General features: G+C 39.6%; 1 protein-coding gene across 9 annotated transcripts in view; it reads left to right on the top strand.

Moving 5' to 3' along the window:
• The window catches only part of ARMC8 (armadillo repeat containing 8), an 86,815-nt gene extending 73,873 nt beyond the window's left edge, over positions 1-12,942 (top strand). For 6 of the 9 annotated variants that reach the window (XM_055723325.1, XM_055723322.1, XM_055723326.1 and 3 more), the window contains 8 exons: positions 5-91; positions 2,232-2,324; positions 2,796-2,945; positions 4,710-4,805; positions 7,040-7,135; positions 7,628-7,700; positions 8,971-9,064; positions 10,975-12,942. In XM_055723325.1, coding sequence (XP_055579300.1) covers positions 5-91; positions 2,232-2,324; positions 2,796-2,945; positions 4,710-4,805; positions 7,040-7,135; positions 7,628-7,700; positions 8,971-9,064; positions 10,975-11,008 — 723 coding nt within the window. In that variant the 3' untranslated portion in view covers positions 11,009-12,942. Of the gene's footprint in view, positions 1-4; positions 92-2,231; positions 2,325-2,795; positions 2,946-3,509; positions 3,673-4,709; positions 4,806-7,039; positions 7,136-7,627; positions 7,701-8,970; positions 9,065-10,974 lie in introns of those variants that run through there. The other 3 variants (XR_008734382.1, XR_008734383.1, XM_055723323.1) reach the window with 2 other exon arrangements.
• Positions 12,943-14,167: the final 1,225 nt, after the last annotated feature.

Raw genomic sequence — 14,167 nt, 5'->3', positions numbered from 1 at the left:
GCAGGTTTTACAGAATGCTCCAAATGAAATTCTCGTTGTAGCATCTTCCACGCTATGCAATCTTCTTCTGGAATTCTCTCCAAGCAAGGAGGTCAGTATTTATCCAGAAATGAAAAAGAGTTAATAGACAAAAGTTACATTATACAATGGATAAGTAAGCATAAAGGTGTCTTAATTGGTAGCCACTATTTGTGAAGTGTTCTAGAGCTGCAGTGTTAGGCAGGCTGTATCACTAATAGTTTGTGAATAGAAAAACCTCAAATCATCTGTTTACAGTGCTGTTACAGTTAAATATGGTTGAACGGTTAAATGTAGTCTCTAAAGAAAAGAATCAGATGCAAAATTTTGGAGGTTTTTTATTTGTGGAATACTTACCTAAAAATTGATATGGAAGAAGAAAACAAACTGATAATTGGAAATATGATCCATTGTCTTAGAGACTTACTGCTGTAATCTTGAAAAATGGTGGCATGGCAGAGTTGTGGTTTTTATTGTTCTTGAATGAACGATACAGGATATCTGTTCTTGATTTCTGCAATGTCTGTATTTCATACAGATCATACATACATAACAGCACTTCATAGCAATGGAAAATTCCCCAAGTCTTAAATATTTCTTAATTACAGAAAACATTTGCAAGGTCGTATATGTGGGCTCCTGTGGCGCACTTCAGATTACCTTGGTTTGATCCATTGATCTTGGTGGTTTTAGTCAGGTCTGTGAGACCGAATATTAACTGAAGTAACACAAGCACAGTTCACTGGCCTGTGGGCTTCCCTGTTCATACGACATATCCCAGTCAGTGTAGTGTTTCCACTTCACATTCGATTGAAATACTGCATTTTCTGTTGGGACATGTGGTTCATGTAAAAAACATCATTGCTAAAACAAAATATGCAAAACAGAGGCATATTTGGAAACAATAGATTTGAAAGCATCTATAAACCACCTGATCTTTATTTGATATATCACCTTTTTTTCCCTATATAGTATTTTGAAAATTGTATGTACACTACCACTTGCTTCAGAAAATAAACAAAGCTGAAGCAGATCTGTATTTTACCCTGTAAAAGAGCTGAGTCAAAACCAGTTTTGCAATGTCTCCCCTCTGCTGTGGCTGTGGAGAAGTTCCTAGGAGCCAGCCAGCTATCTGATCCGTTGCAAACTCACTGGCATTGCAGGGCACAAGTGCTTGGGACCAGGTGAACTTTGGCATAAACTGCTGCTGCCTGCAGGGTTCTGTTACAGTCCTGCTGCTATTCCCTGAGACGAGCCTGTTCCTACAAAGTGCTGTCTTTTCCACACATTCCTGTTTTCTGATTAATTCAGCTCTTAACTGGGTTAAAAACCACACAACTTCCCCAAAACACAGGTAAAAAACTTCACTGCTTTTGAAGCAGTAACTTCTGGAAGAAAGGAACACCTTAAATACTAGAGTGGAATAAGCCATCAGATGAATCCTTTTAGCACGTGAGCTGTTCAGGTCTTAGGTAAAACTAGTACTTCAAATTTGGTTCAGGTTGAAAGCAGTTAGTCCAAACTTAACTCTCATTACATTAGTCAGCTGGAAAGAAAAGGTGCGTGATATTTATCCTGTCATTTAAAGATGTGATGCTGCAAGGTTTTGCATTTCAATCTGATCATCAAGAAGAGTCTCCGGTTTTCTTCATTATGCCAAAGTTTTTCTGTTGGATTTTGGTTTGATCTGATTAGTAAATGCAAAGATTAAATGTCAACAAAGATAATCAAGCAGCTTTCATTGTCCGTAACCTCTTTTAAACAGTTGCATGCATCCTGCTTGATACCCAAAAAGATGTGATTGCTCAAGGAAGACTGTTTTTGCAGAGCAGTCCCATGCTGAAGGTTGTTGTGGAAAACCTGTTTGCTTGTGTGAGTGTGGCAGATGTGCGTGTAGTATTACAGCAGTAGGTGTGTGTGTGTATATATATATATATATACACACACACGTGTATGGCCGTGTGTATACATGTACACATGCACACGAGAATAAAGCCATCTTGATCTGAATTTTTCCTTGAAAACCTCCCTTTTAATGCTCATGAATATAAGGTGTGGCTTGGCCAGTTCATGTGAGTGGACTAGACATGTTGTATACTCAAGAATAAGATAATAAGCAAGCCTTTTTTGTATTGTATTTACGTTTTTGTATATGTGTAATTAGTCTAAGTAGTGTTTTAAAGACATTTTCCTCCCCCCCCTCTTCATTTCAGCCCATTTTAGAATCAGGAGCCATAGAACTTCTATGTAGTTTAACACAGAGTGAAAATCTTGCCTTGCGAGTGAACGGCATTTGGGCTTTAATGGTAAGCAGAACACACGGATGAAATACTGCTCGTGATTTTGCTTCTTAAGAAGTTTGTGAATGTAACTTAAAGAACTCATCAGTTGTTATTAAAAATAACATCACTGAAATCCGGCTTGTCTTTCCCACCTAAGTACAGAAGGAAAACAGTATCAGCCTGGAACACTTCATTAGTTAGTCCATAAAATAAAATAAAGACTTCAATTCTGATACCAGTTTGGTTGCCAGGATCATTCAGGGAAACAGTTAAGTAGTGTTAGTAGCATTCCAGGGGACAAATAAAAGCAGGTAATAACGAGGTCAGCCATGAGACTGTGTGGGAATTTAATTCACTGTATAGCAGTTCATAAAAATTATGACCTTTGCAAGATTATTTAGGAAGGGACATATGTTTGCAGGTAATAGTCTACTAGAAAAGTGAAAGCCCAAGTTCAATGTAGAAATTCAAGCAAAAAATATCTGTCTCTTTCAGAACGTGGCATTTCAAGCAGAACAGAAGATCAAATCAGATATCTTACGAGGTCTGAGTACAGAGCAGTTATTCCAGTTGCTTTCTGATTCTGATGTAAATGTTCTGATGAAAACTTTGGGACTGCTCAGGAATCTTCTGTCTACTCGCCCAGTAAGTAGAGCTGCAAACACACCTTCTTCTGAAAGCCGATCAAACATGGAAACGATACAATACCTTTTTGTAAGACAGGTTATTTTTCTTTTTAAGATTAATGTTCCACATACTGCTATGACTGAGGCCTTTGGATTTATCCAAGTAGCTGTAACCAAATGTACAAATCTGCATAAGAAAGCATTTGAAAGAGTTATCTATGTCCACTGTAACTTTGTAATTATGATCAAATATAGAGCTAGACAGTTACATTTAATGTTCAATTCCATTGCATTTAGCTTTCAGCAAAATTATTTTCCTAACAGTCTTTCTGTGAAACTTGTCCAGAACAACAATAAGAGCGTTGCACTGTTGAGTCAATGTGTGGAGCAGTGCTTAGCTTAAGGATACCTGTGTTTCTTCTTTCTTGACACCTGAAATATTTCTGTTCTTACCCAACTATATAGATAGTATTGGCTTTTTGAATTTGACTGTGGGACTGTGCACTTACAAAATGCATACGTTCATTTTACACACTGAAATAAAATGGTTTGAAAATGTAAGCCCATGAATTGTTTTTGACAGGGAGAAAGAGATATTGGTGGAGGAAAAGAAAGGGGTAATCCCCTGTGAAGAACAGAGGGAAAACATGCAGCAAACATTTGGCAAGCCAACATTTTTGTGGGGGAAAAAAACCACGAAGCCTCTACTGTGCATTTGTCACGTATTGTGTTTCTACCATAAAAAGGTCACTGCAAAAAATCTTCTGATATTTGTACTCGTTGAGTCTCAATAAGCTTCATAGAAAATTAGCTCTGTCTTAATGTGAAAAGATATTTAATAAACACTCATTCATTAAATTCACCCTGAGCTCTTGACAGCAGAGTCTCATTATCACTTAAGGTGTTCTTAATCTGAAACTACATACCAGCTTCACCTACTTTCTGTAGTATGTTTTAGAGCCAGGACCAGCCATTCCCATTCTCTGTCCAAAACTCACTCCAGAAAAACTCATCCAGCAGCTTTCGAATGAGGTCTCGTTATTAGCAATTTTAAGAAGTCCTACAAGAATCTCTAACGTCTTAAAAAACTGTAGTGTGCCATGTGGTGGTAATCTCTGGTGGCTGTTTGCAGTCACTCTTTGAGTTTTGCTATCGGTTAATCCAGTAGATCGAGTTTCATCTTTTTCTGTTACACCTAATGATCATTTTTATTTTAGTGTAGGTGTTTATCATCTGTGATCAAATGACTTTTTACCTGTAAGTCTTTTAACTTGAGACAGTTTTCCTAAACAATAAGTAACGTATATGGCTAATCTCTCTGAACCCTCTCAGACTTTTGAAATGTGGATAATCGGACCTGGTCACAGTGTTCCAGTAAGAGTAGCAAATACCGGATAAGAAACCTCAGTTTCCTTACCCCTCTCTGATAGCTCCCTGTTACCAGAAGTGGTTCTTTCTAACTGCAGCGTCATGCTTAGAGCTTGGCTCCAGCAGGATTCAGTCTTCAGACTGGCCTCCGTGCAACTGGGAAACCAGTGTCTTTTCTGCAGGTTACAGTGAAATCAGAACCAAGGCCCATATCTCTCAAACAAGACCAAACTTCAAATGAAGAGGAATATTATGAAGTGTTTATGCTGTGATAAGTTCTTGCTTTTGGGAGACCTTGCTAGGAGCTAGGGTCTTTGTGCGATGTTGCTACTCTTTACTTAGAGTAATTCAAGTAGGAATGCCCCTTCTTGGTCTGGAAAGTTATGTTGATTGTATTTCATTATTGCTTTGGCAGCACATAGACCACATAATGAGTACTCACGGGAAGCAAATCATGCAAGCAGTGACCCTCATTCTGGAAGGGGAGCACAATATAGAAGTCAAAGAGCAGGTACTCTTTGTTTGTTTCATGTTGTCTTGGCAGAATGAAATTTAAGGAACAGCTAAGAATGTTTACTCTTATCAGCTTGTCCTTTTTGTTTGGGGTTACGATGAGCTGTGAATATGTTCCTGAGATCTGTCAGCTTAACTTTAGTACCTACAGGAGTGCTGTTCTTTCTAATGGATTATCGTAAATGTATTTGAATTGTATTCAGAGTGGTTTTTTAAATGTCGGTTTGCTAAAGAGGAGAGCACTGTATGTGAGAGCAGAAGAACTGAACCTAAGGCAGTTGCATGGCAGAAAGGGGACAGAAGGAACAAGGCAAGAGAAAGAAGCCAGTATTTCATGCTGGGGAAAGCATCATGGTTATTTGCTCCTGTAGCAGCCATTGGAGCAGTCAGTGATGAAGAACACAGTCATCAGCCGCCTTGTGGCAGTAATGCGTGTTCTGCTGGGCGGTGCAGGAACTCAGCTGTTCTTGGGTGCCTACAGGAGCCAGCAGCAATTAGAGGAGGAGAGATACTAGCAGAGAAATGAGTCGGCTGGTTTAGCCCAGGAAAAAGCGGGAAGGAACATGCCCTGACAAATTAAAACTTAAGCAGTATACAAGAGAAGAGGGAGAAGGGAAGAGGAGGTGGCCTGTATGGAAAACATCCCTGGCTTGGTGGCAGCTTAAGGGAGTCTGTGTACAGGGATACCTGTTGCAGGGATGCTAAGGCAAAAGTAAGAGGATAAATGGGCAGAATTTGGCTGATTAATTATTGTGACAGATAAGACAATCAGATGGAGAACCATGTTTCTTCTGCATATAGGGCATGTGGTGATGAAGAATGGGGCAGCAAGAAGCTGTGGGAGAGTCTAGAGAGTTGCTTTGGCTTAGGATGGATATTAGTAGCAAAGAGCATGGCAAACGAGTACAGAAGTAAAGCTAAATCCAGACTGGTCTAAATCTCTGCTCAATGAAGAATGGGCTGAAGAAAATAGGCCTTTTATGGCTATTTAAGTGCAAAATTAGAAAAAAAAAACCAACAACCAAATGATTCTTAATAGATAACAAGTTTAGTGATACCATGGTTCTGAAACAGCTGAGGGTTAATGAGTTGCGTCTTTCTGAATAATTCTTCCTGATAAAGCTCTAGTGACAGGAATGGCCTTCATTGCAAGGTTCTTTACGTTGCCAAGCCTCTCAGAATTATTTTGGAGGAGAATCAGTTCTGAGAAGTGCTCTTGGAAAGGGCTAGTAGATTAGGGTGGGATACAGCCTTCAGGGTTTGGGGCTTTTATACACGGAGCGTTTTTTTTTGTCCCTGTGGTGTGATCAGCAGCTTGCTTTTATTTCAGTCAAGTCATACATCCAGCACTGCCTATCTGCACGCAAGAACACATACTTCTAGCAGGACAGTACTTAACCTCTGTCACTGACAGGGCTCATCAGTATGTAATTAATTGCTTGGAAGTAACAAATCTCTGCAACTGCTGACGTGAATGTGGTGCAGCTTAGACACGGGCATCATACAGGTGCTGGCCATTCTCCAGTGTCCTCCTGTAGTCATCCCTGCACGCCCAGAAGAGATGGTTAAGTTCTTCCACAGCTCTTTGGGAAGAAATTTGTAGAGCATCTCCCAGTGCCTCCTGAGAACCAGGAAAGCTGCCTGTGCAAGTCTTAATGTCATGTGTATGTAGTGCAACATGAGCCTAGATGCTTCAAGGTTATTCTGTAGGATGGATTCTCTAATTGGCAAGAAATAACTAGATGCCTTAGTAGTTTGAGTTATCTCTGCAGGGGTGAGACTTGTGGAAAAGAAGTTATTACTGTGCTAGATCAGCAGATAGGCCTCTCTTTTTCCTTTTCCTGGCCTGAAGAACCAGATGGATACGTTTGGTTTTAGTTTTTTCCCTAGCCACTGATACAGAATAGACTGCTTTATTTTCCAGTGTATTTAATCTTTTCTATATGCTGCATGTTTCTATGAGACACTTAAAATTTTACTCATTGAAATGAATTAACGAATGTTGCTTTTTACTTTAAAAAGGCAATGTCTGCTTTTTGCCAGGGCTGTTCATCCGCAGCTGTTAACTCTTTGGCATTGGCCCCAGATGTAAGCAAGCTGGAAACTCTGGATTAGAGATAATAAAGCTAATTAAATAAATTGGTTTTTACAAGTTCAGAGCTGTCAGAGAAACTGTATGAGTGTGCATGTGATCTGTTGCCAAATAACTTAACAGTTTTTCCTCTCTTTCAGACATTATGTATACTTGCCAATATAGCAGATGGGACGACGGCAAAAGAACTGATTATGACCAATGATGATATCCTACAGAAAATCAAATATTACATGGTATGGGGAATTTGTCTTAAATGTTTTTTATGTTGCTCTTCTGCAGGAATGAAAGAGAGTACTTTAGCATTTTGTTGTGTAAATTCTTCAGTATCATGCACTTAACTTTCATATACCCAGTTGTGTTCAAGAAATCACGTAGTACAGTTCTGTATGGCAGGGGTGTACTGAAGATCTGATTAAAAGGAAAATCCAGTGGTTGCTTCCCATAAGAATGTCACAGTGACGTAAGCAGTACCTGTAAAAACTCTACATGGAAAACATCTCATGATCTTGGAAGAGGGGTATCTTGTAGACCTCAATAAGTATTTGGAAGGAAGTGACTGAATGCTACTCAAGTGCCTTATGTTATGGCACTAACTTTGAGAGAAGTTGTAGATAAGAATTAGTCTCAACTCTCCCACCATGTTTGTTACAGGATGAATGCCAAAATGTAAGTGAGAATTTCTTAATTTCTTCATCTAAACTTGAGTACTGTTTTTCTATATTTAGAGTCATTCAAATGCGAAACTTCAGCTTGCTGCCATGTTCTGTGTATCTAATCTCATATGGAATGAAGAAGAAGGTAAGAAAGCCTCATTATTAAGGCATATACAAGTTACTATCCTGACCAAAAGGCTAGTGTTGCATAGGAATCGGTATTTGCAGTACACAGCACAGCGGGATCCAAAACGTAAAGGGAGACATCGTTATAGGCGTAATATGGAATAAGTGAGAGTGGTCAGGAGGACACTGAGGAAAGTGTAGAGAGCTGTTCTGGGGCAGGAAGGGGAGACACAAGAAGAGAGTGTCAGTACATAGTTGATGATAGTCATACAGTAGGAGATTTCCACCTGTAGCATTTCTGTAAAATCTGAAAACCATTGGAGAGAAAGAGAATCCTAGTAAGGGAGCTTCCAGCTTCCGAGCCTTAAGGAGGTTGTGGAAGTTCATTGTTGGAGGGAACAGGTTCACTGGAGAGGATAAATGGATTAGAAAGGGGATTAGTTGCAAAGAATTTTCCCCAGCATGGATGGCTTGAATGGGTTGGTCGGTGAGTCTTTGAAATCAGTCAAAGGACTTCTGGGTGGAACTGGAAGGAATGGGGAAGGTATTCGATAAGAAGAGTCATGGCCTGGAACAATGGAAAGCAACCAGGAGGGAGCTGCAGGATGCTGCTGCACAGAGAAATACGTGTGTTTGTGTTGAGCGTGGAGAGGGCAGCTGGAGGCAGCAGTGTGGAGCTGGAAGAAATGGCAAGGGAAGGAGTGGTGGGAGGTGATGCACTTTGAGGAGCGGTGGGGCTGGGAGGAGGACTTTCTTGGATGATTTACAGACGCTCAAGTTCACCATGCTGCTCTTCAGCAAAGAAATCAGTGTGTCTACTTTGTTTTTGATTTTTCCCTACTGTGTAACTTACTCCATATCTCTTGGATCACAGAACTTCATTCAGTGTGTGGCACTTGGCTGCGCTCCTGGTGGCTTTCTGCTCGTTAGACTGGCATTATACAGTGCTACAAGTCAGACTCAGAAACACAGCTCCCATTAAATGTTCTCTGCATCCAAATCAGAGAGATGAGAATAAACCAGGTGAAGTCAAGCTTTTTCAGGATAAAATGTGTTCAGATTTTTTGCCTTCAAAATTTTCTTTTCTTTAAACATACACATATGGAGTACTAAAAAAGAAACTCTATTTCCCTTGGGAAGCAGCCACAGCTGAGGGAGTTTTTCTGTTGCTGAGTTTGAGCTGAACTGTGTTCCGTACCCCTCCTTTAAGCTGGTTTCTGCTACCACTCCTTTCTTCTGCAGACTTTTATTTTTGGTGGTATTCTCAACAATGTGACTTACTGTTGTAGGTTCACAAGAACGCCAAGATAAACTACGAGACATGGGAATAGTAGATATTCTACATAAATTGAGTCAGTCATCGGATCCAAATCTGTGTGACAAGTGAGTATAAACAAAAATCCAAAAAAGAAGACTAGAGGGAAATCTTTTTTTTTATTAAAGAAGTGTCTTATTTTTGAATTCTTTTGATGATAGAAAATTTCCACAGAAAATGGCTATCATTGCAGTGCATTTCATGGTGTATAAAGAAATTGTGATGAATGCTTATTGAAAGAACAGGTTTTGAATTGATCTGGAGTTTAATGAATTTTAATGAAGTTCTCAATAGTATAGAAAAACTACACTTAAAATCTTGTAAACCAGTGGAGGATCCTCTCTGAAATCTCACTGATACGCAAATATTTGTGTAAACTTTGGACTACTAACAAAGTTCCAGAGGACTGGAATAATGGTACACCATCACGTAACACTATGAATTTAAAAGGTAATACAGGATCACCACTGTTGTTAATCTCAGTTACATTATTTTAAACTAATCAAGTTCAACAGTAACTGCTAACATATCTGTTCTGTTACTCATTAATTACAGTATCCACACAGATAGTCTAGCTTCTTCACAAAGACATAGAACCAAAATAGCTAATGACAGTTTCTGGTTTTTTATGTTCTCTCTGCAATTATCCCCACCTACAGTTAGTAACAGCCCGCATTTCTTTCATGAACTAAAGGAGTTGATCTGATTTTTGGAAGAGGTCATACACAGACAACACCACTCAGAACTGTGCATTGTTTTAAAATGCATTAAATTTGGGGTTCTTGTTTTTATGGAAGGTATTCCAATGTTCTTAGACGTCTTTGTAGTAAAGTTAGGACTTCTCTGTTTAAAATCAATGTCAGAATATCAGTATTGAAGGTGCTAATCAGGAACATACAGATACCAGTAAGCAGGCTCACAGAAAATTACAGAAAAGCTAAATAGGGTTTTCAAACAGTGAGAAATATGAGTAAAACTTACACCAGTAAAAATACTTTCTGCTAAATGGGCCTTGCCTGTCAACACTTAAGCCTTGGTTTTAAGAGACTGATTTAAGGGAGCTGATTGCGCTTAGCACTGTTGCAAGTCTCTGTCCCTCCTGTTTCTTCTGGCTGCCCGCTCCCACTGTTACCATATCCCAGCTCTGCCTCATCAGCCCCCTTGAGGAGCTGGTATAGCTTGTGAACACAGCAGGAAACTCGGAAGAAAAAATTAAATAATCTTCTTCTGGATTGCCGAGTAGTATCGGATCTTGGAACAGTCTGTCAGGGTCACGATAGCATGATTGGGACGCGTGGGGGAGAAAGGAAGAGCAAGGCTGCTCACTTCAGGTGGTAGGAAAACACTGAATTAGCTGAGGCGATGATGAAACTGTAACCCTAGACTTCTGGGAGGTGTTTTTCTCCAAACAGAGATGTTGCACAGCATTAGATCACATAAATTCCAGTATTACACTGGCTGCTGGTCCTTCTCTCCTTCTCGCCTCATGGTATGTTTTTGGTAGGGCTGGTATTCCTAACAGGACTAACGTGCTTCTAATACGTTCTGAGTTGCAACACCTTTCATTTCAGCTCGAAGATCTGCTTTTCATGGTGCATCTGTAGTACAGAAAAATAATTGCTCTTCATAATTATAGTTCTTAAGGAGTTTTAGTAAGGGATGTTGATAATGCAGTTCAACACGCATCTTAAGCCCCACCATACTTGAAAGTTGCTTGGTTTATGCTAAGCATCTAATACGCTCGGTTAGATCATCTTATTCTTAGATGCAAGGTGGATTCTTAAGTTGTTAGAGCCCACACAGAGCGCTTCTGCACCACGGACTAGATTCTTCCAAACTGAATAGCCGGCGGCTCGGCTTCCTTTTACCTCACTTGTTCACCCTCCCTCTCTTGCTGGCATGAGGCATAGTCTTGTACATAAAGCTGTTGATGCTAAAGCCAAACCCCAATAATTCACAGGTTGTTCCTTTATTGCAGGGCGAAGACAGCACTCCAGCAGTATCTTGCATGATCAAAGACTAATTGAATCTATGGACACCCCTCATGTCTACTTAAGGAATAGCAGGAGATACTCCTGACTCCTTATATTTGCACAAGTCACCTTGGGCTGCATTTTTCTCAGGTGCAGGGAGCTGCTTTGCAGAAACAGTTTAAATGATCAGGTCTCCAGTGCACTTGAGAATTTTCTTGAGGTAGTTTCTTTACTCAGAGGACTCTTGGGGGGTTGTTTTGGTTTTTTTGGGTTTTTTTTTCCTGAGCTACCTGGACTTTCGGATAGAACAATCAGTCATCATTTTCCTTTTGGGCCTACAATTTTCTGCTTTTGCTGCAGCCTGTGTGTGTGGATGTGTGTGCGTGTGCTCGGGTGTGCACGTGTGCTTGGGTGAATGTGTGTGGGTGTGATACCTCAATTTTGTTTTTCTTTTTTTTTGTGTGAAAATCTTTTTCTACAGGTTTTCAAGGGTTAACCATTGTTTGCTGTACGAATACTTCAATGAATTATATACAGTTTGAATGAAATGTTATTTAAAAAAAAAAACCAAACTGTTGTATCCCATAAAGTTTATTTTGAATTTTGAACAGATGAATGTTTTTAAGTAAAATATATGCATTTCTGAACTTCAGCTTAACTTACATTATACTTCCTTTCTAAAGAGAAAAATAGAGGGAGACAGTAGCCCCCAAATTATAAGCAGCGCATTCTGTACTGACAAGGTCCAAGGGTTTTTTACTGCCATACAAGGTCACCTGGTACTGATGACATGCTCAAATCCATGGAAATGGGTCAACTGGCTTGTTTTGGATTTCTTCACATTTTTAGAAGAAAAGCTCATACTTCAGAGTTAGCATGACTGTTGACTTTTCTGGAAAGGAACAGGTGGCTGCAATATCAGCAGGTATAAGCTATTGCTTTCCTAGCCAAGAACTTGCTCAGATAATTGCTGAGGGATTAGCTTATTTCACTGGTGATAAGAATGTTCTGATCAGTAACATCAATAGAGAGCAAACAGTATGTTGCAGAAGTTCTGCTTTAAGAGACTGGAAGGAGCTGACAAGCAGTGATAAAGGGATTGCTTCTGTTTTGCATCCTTTACCTACAGATATAGTTTAGCGACTTACAAGTTATTTCCACGAAAGATCAGCTGGGTGTGTTAAGTAGGGAAGGGATGGAAAAATTGGGGGTTTGGTTTTGTTTTGGTTTTTTTAGCTCAGTAATGTTACTACAGATTTTCTGTATATAAGCAGATATACACAATTGCATGGATTTGGATACCTGGATAATAAGTGAGGGTATTTTATTGCATTCAGAAGCCTAGATTGTCCATAAATTCCTGAAGTTGTGCCTGTAAGTGTGGAGAAAAAAATAGGACTACAAACAAAGACGGCTGTTTTAAGGTTAGGCTGGAATATGGGACCCCAGTGGCTTCACAGTTAAATACGCATAGGAACAAATGAGGGCAGCAGGGAGCTCTCCTTCATGCAGTTCAGGTTCTTGCTTTCTTCCCGTGTCTACTTTCTGATTTCAGTTTAGACCATAGTTTTAATCGTCAGTGTCTCCAAACACTATATTTACATAGCACTAACAGGCACGCTGAAGATTGCAGCCAATGTCTTAAACCAAATCATTCTTTTGTTACATTGAACTTCAGGAAGGCTGCAGCAAGAAGAGATGTCTGTAACTTTGCTAACCAATTTTGATAAGTATCTTAATCTTTGATTTCTAATCAGACGGTCAAATTGTGATAGCCTTTTTTTTTTTTTTTTTTTTTTGAGGTTAACTACTTGTGTCAGAATATGTGACCACAGTTTGGCCTGGAATTTGAATGTGCTATGTATCAGATAACTGTTATCACTTGGTTGCAAAGGCGAATATATACATGTCATGTAATTTCTTCCACTCTTGAAAGACAAATAAAAGTGAGCACCTGACACTTTTTCCCCAGGCATTGCAGTAAGTGACTGGCAGTTTTTTAATGTCCTTCTGCAAATTTTTCATGATGGACCTTGGGGGCTGAACAAAAGGGAAAGTAAAAATATGTGAGAACTTGATAAGTATCATTACCTCAGAAGTGAAACCTTGTTTATAGAATTCAGATATATTTTTGCGTGAACTGAGAAAAAAGTTCTGAGGCAAGTATTGTAATTGCAAAACTGTAAGTGTGCATCTGACATAAATTTGCAGTCCTGCTGTATACGTTTAGGAGCTCAAGTTCTTACATATCTCTTCTCGTCCTCCCCCAGTTCATGTTTCTAAAAGCAAATCTGAGTTTGATTCTATAAAACTTCCGTGCCTAAAGGTGTTCAGAAAAAAGGTAAGTATCTGTTACATGTTTTGAGGTGGTTTCCTAAAATTCTACCAGTAAAACTAAAAAACAATGCTCAGACAATCTCGTTGCTGCATGAGAACAATTGGCGTTTTCCACAGATACCGATAGGACATACAGTTGGATGAGAACATTTTTACATTCAGTTAAGCTTTGTGAATAATTTTTGATGTTGCTATAGGTATGTACAAAAAGAAGAATACTGTAAATAAAGAGAACTTTACCAGAACATCTAGATTTTTCTCAGCTTCATGGAGAAATCTCAGTTTTCTGTGCCAGCTTCTCTCCAGACTGACAGTTGATAGCCTGAGATTCACAGAGGGAGCAAACTCATTTGCCATTTGGGGCAAATCTTTGCCCACTTTAGGTAGCAGTGTCTTGTGAATTACAGGTTTGCTTGCAGAACCAAGGCAAAGTTTGTGTGGACAGAATACAAATCACTAGGATTTTGGCTGTTCCTGTGCCATTTCTCTTTGAAAACCGGTCCTGATCAATTTTGATTGGTATGTCCACTCTTTATATCTGGGTCCTTCTCTCAGAGGTTACGGCAAAGAAGTAAATACCTCTGCATGGAGTTTGGCATGCGAGTTGGCAGACAGGTGGTACGCTTGGTTGCTCCCCACCGCCTCCAGCCCACACTGAGAGTAGTCTCTCCCACACAGAAAGTCAAAGGAGACTTACAACTTGGCGGTTGTTCCAGTCTCAGATGTGTGTTGTAATAGTGAGAGAAGCCCAGTGACCTGTTTAAAAGTGTCTTCTGCCAGTGTACTCTTCAGGCAAACATCTCATATTATTTTAAAATTTATTTTTACAGATGTTAACCGTTGCAATAGCTGCTGTGCCTC

The sequence above is a fragment of the Falco cherrug genome, chromosome 11, assembly GCF_023634085.1.
Source record: "Falco cherrug isolate bFalChe1 chromosome 11, bFalChe1.pri, whole genome shotgun sequence".
NCBI classification, from domain to species: Eukaryota; Metazoa; Chordata; class Aves; order Falconiformes; family Falconidae; genus Falco; species Falco cherrug.
Note: the sequence above shows the minus strand (reverse complement) of the source record. Positions and strands in the feature narration are given on the sequence as shown.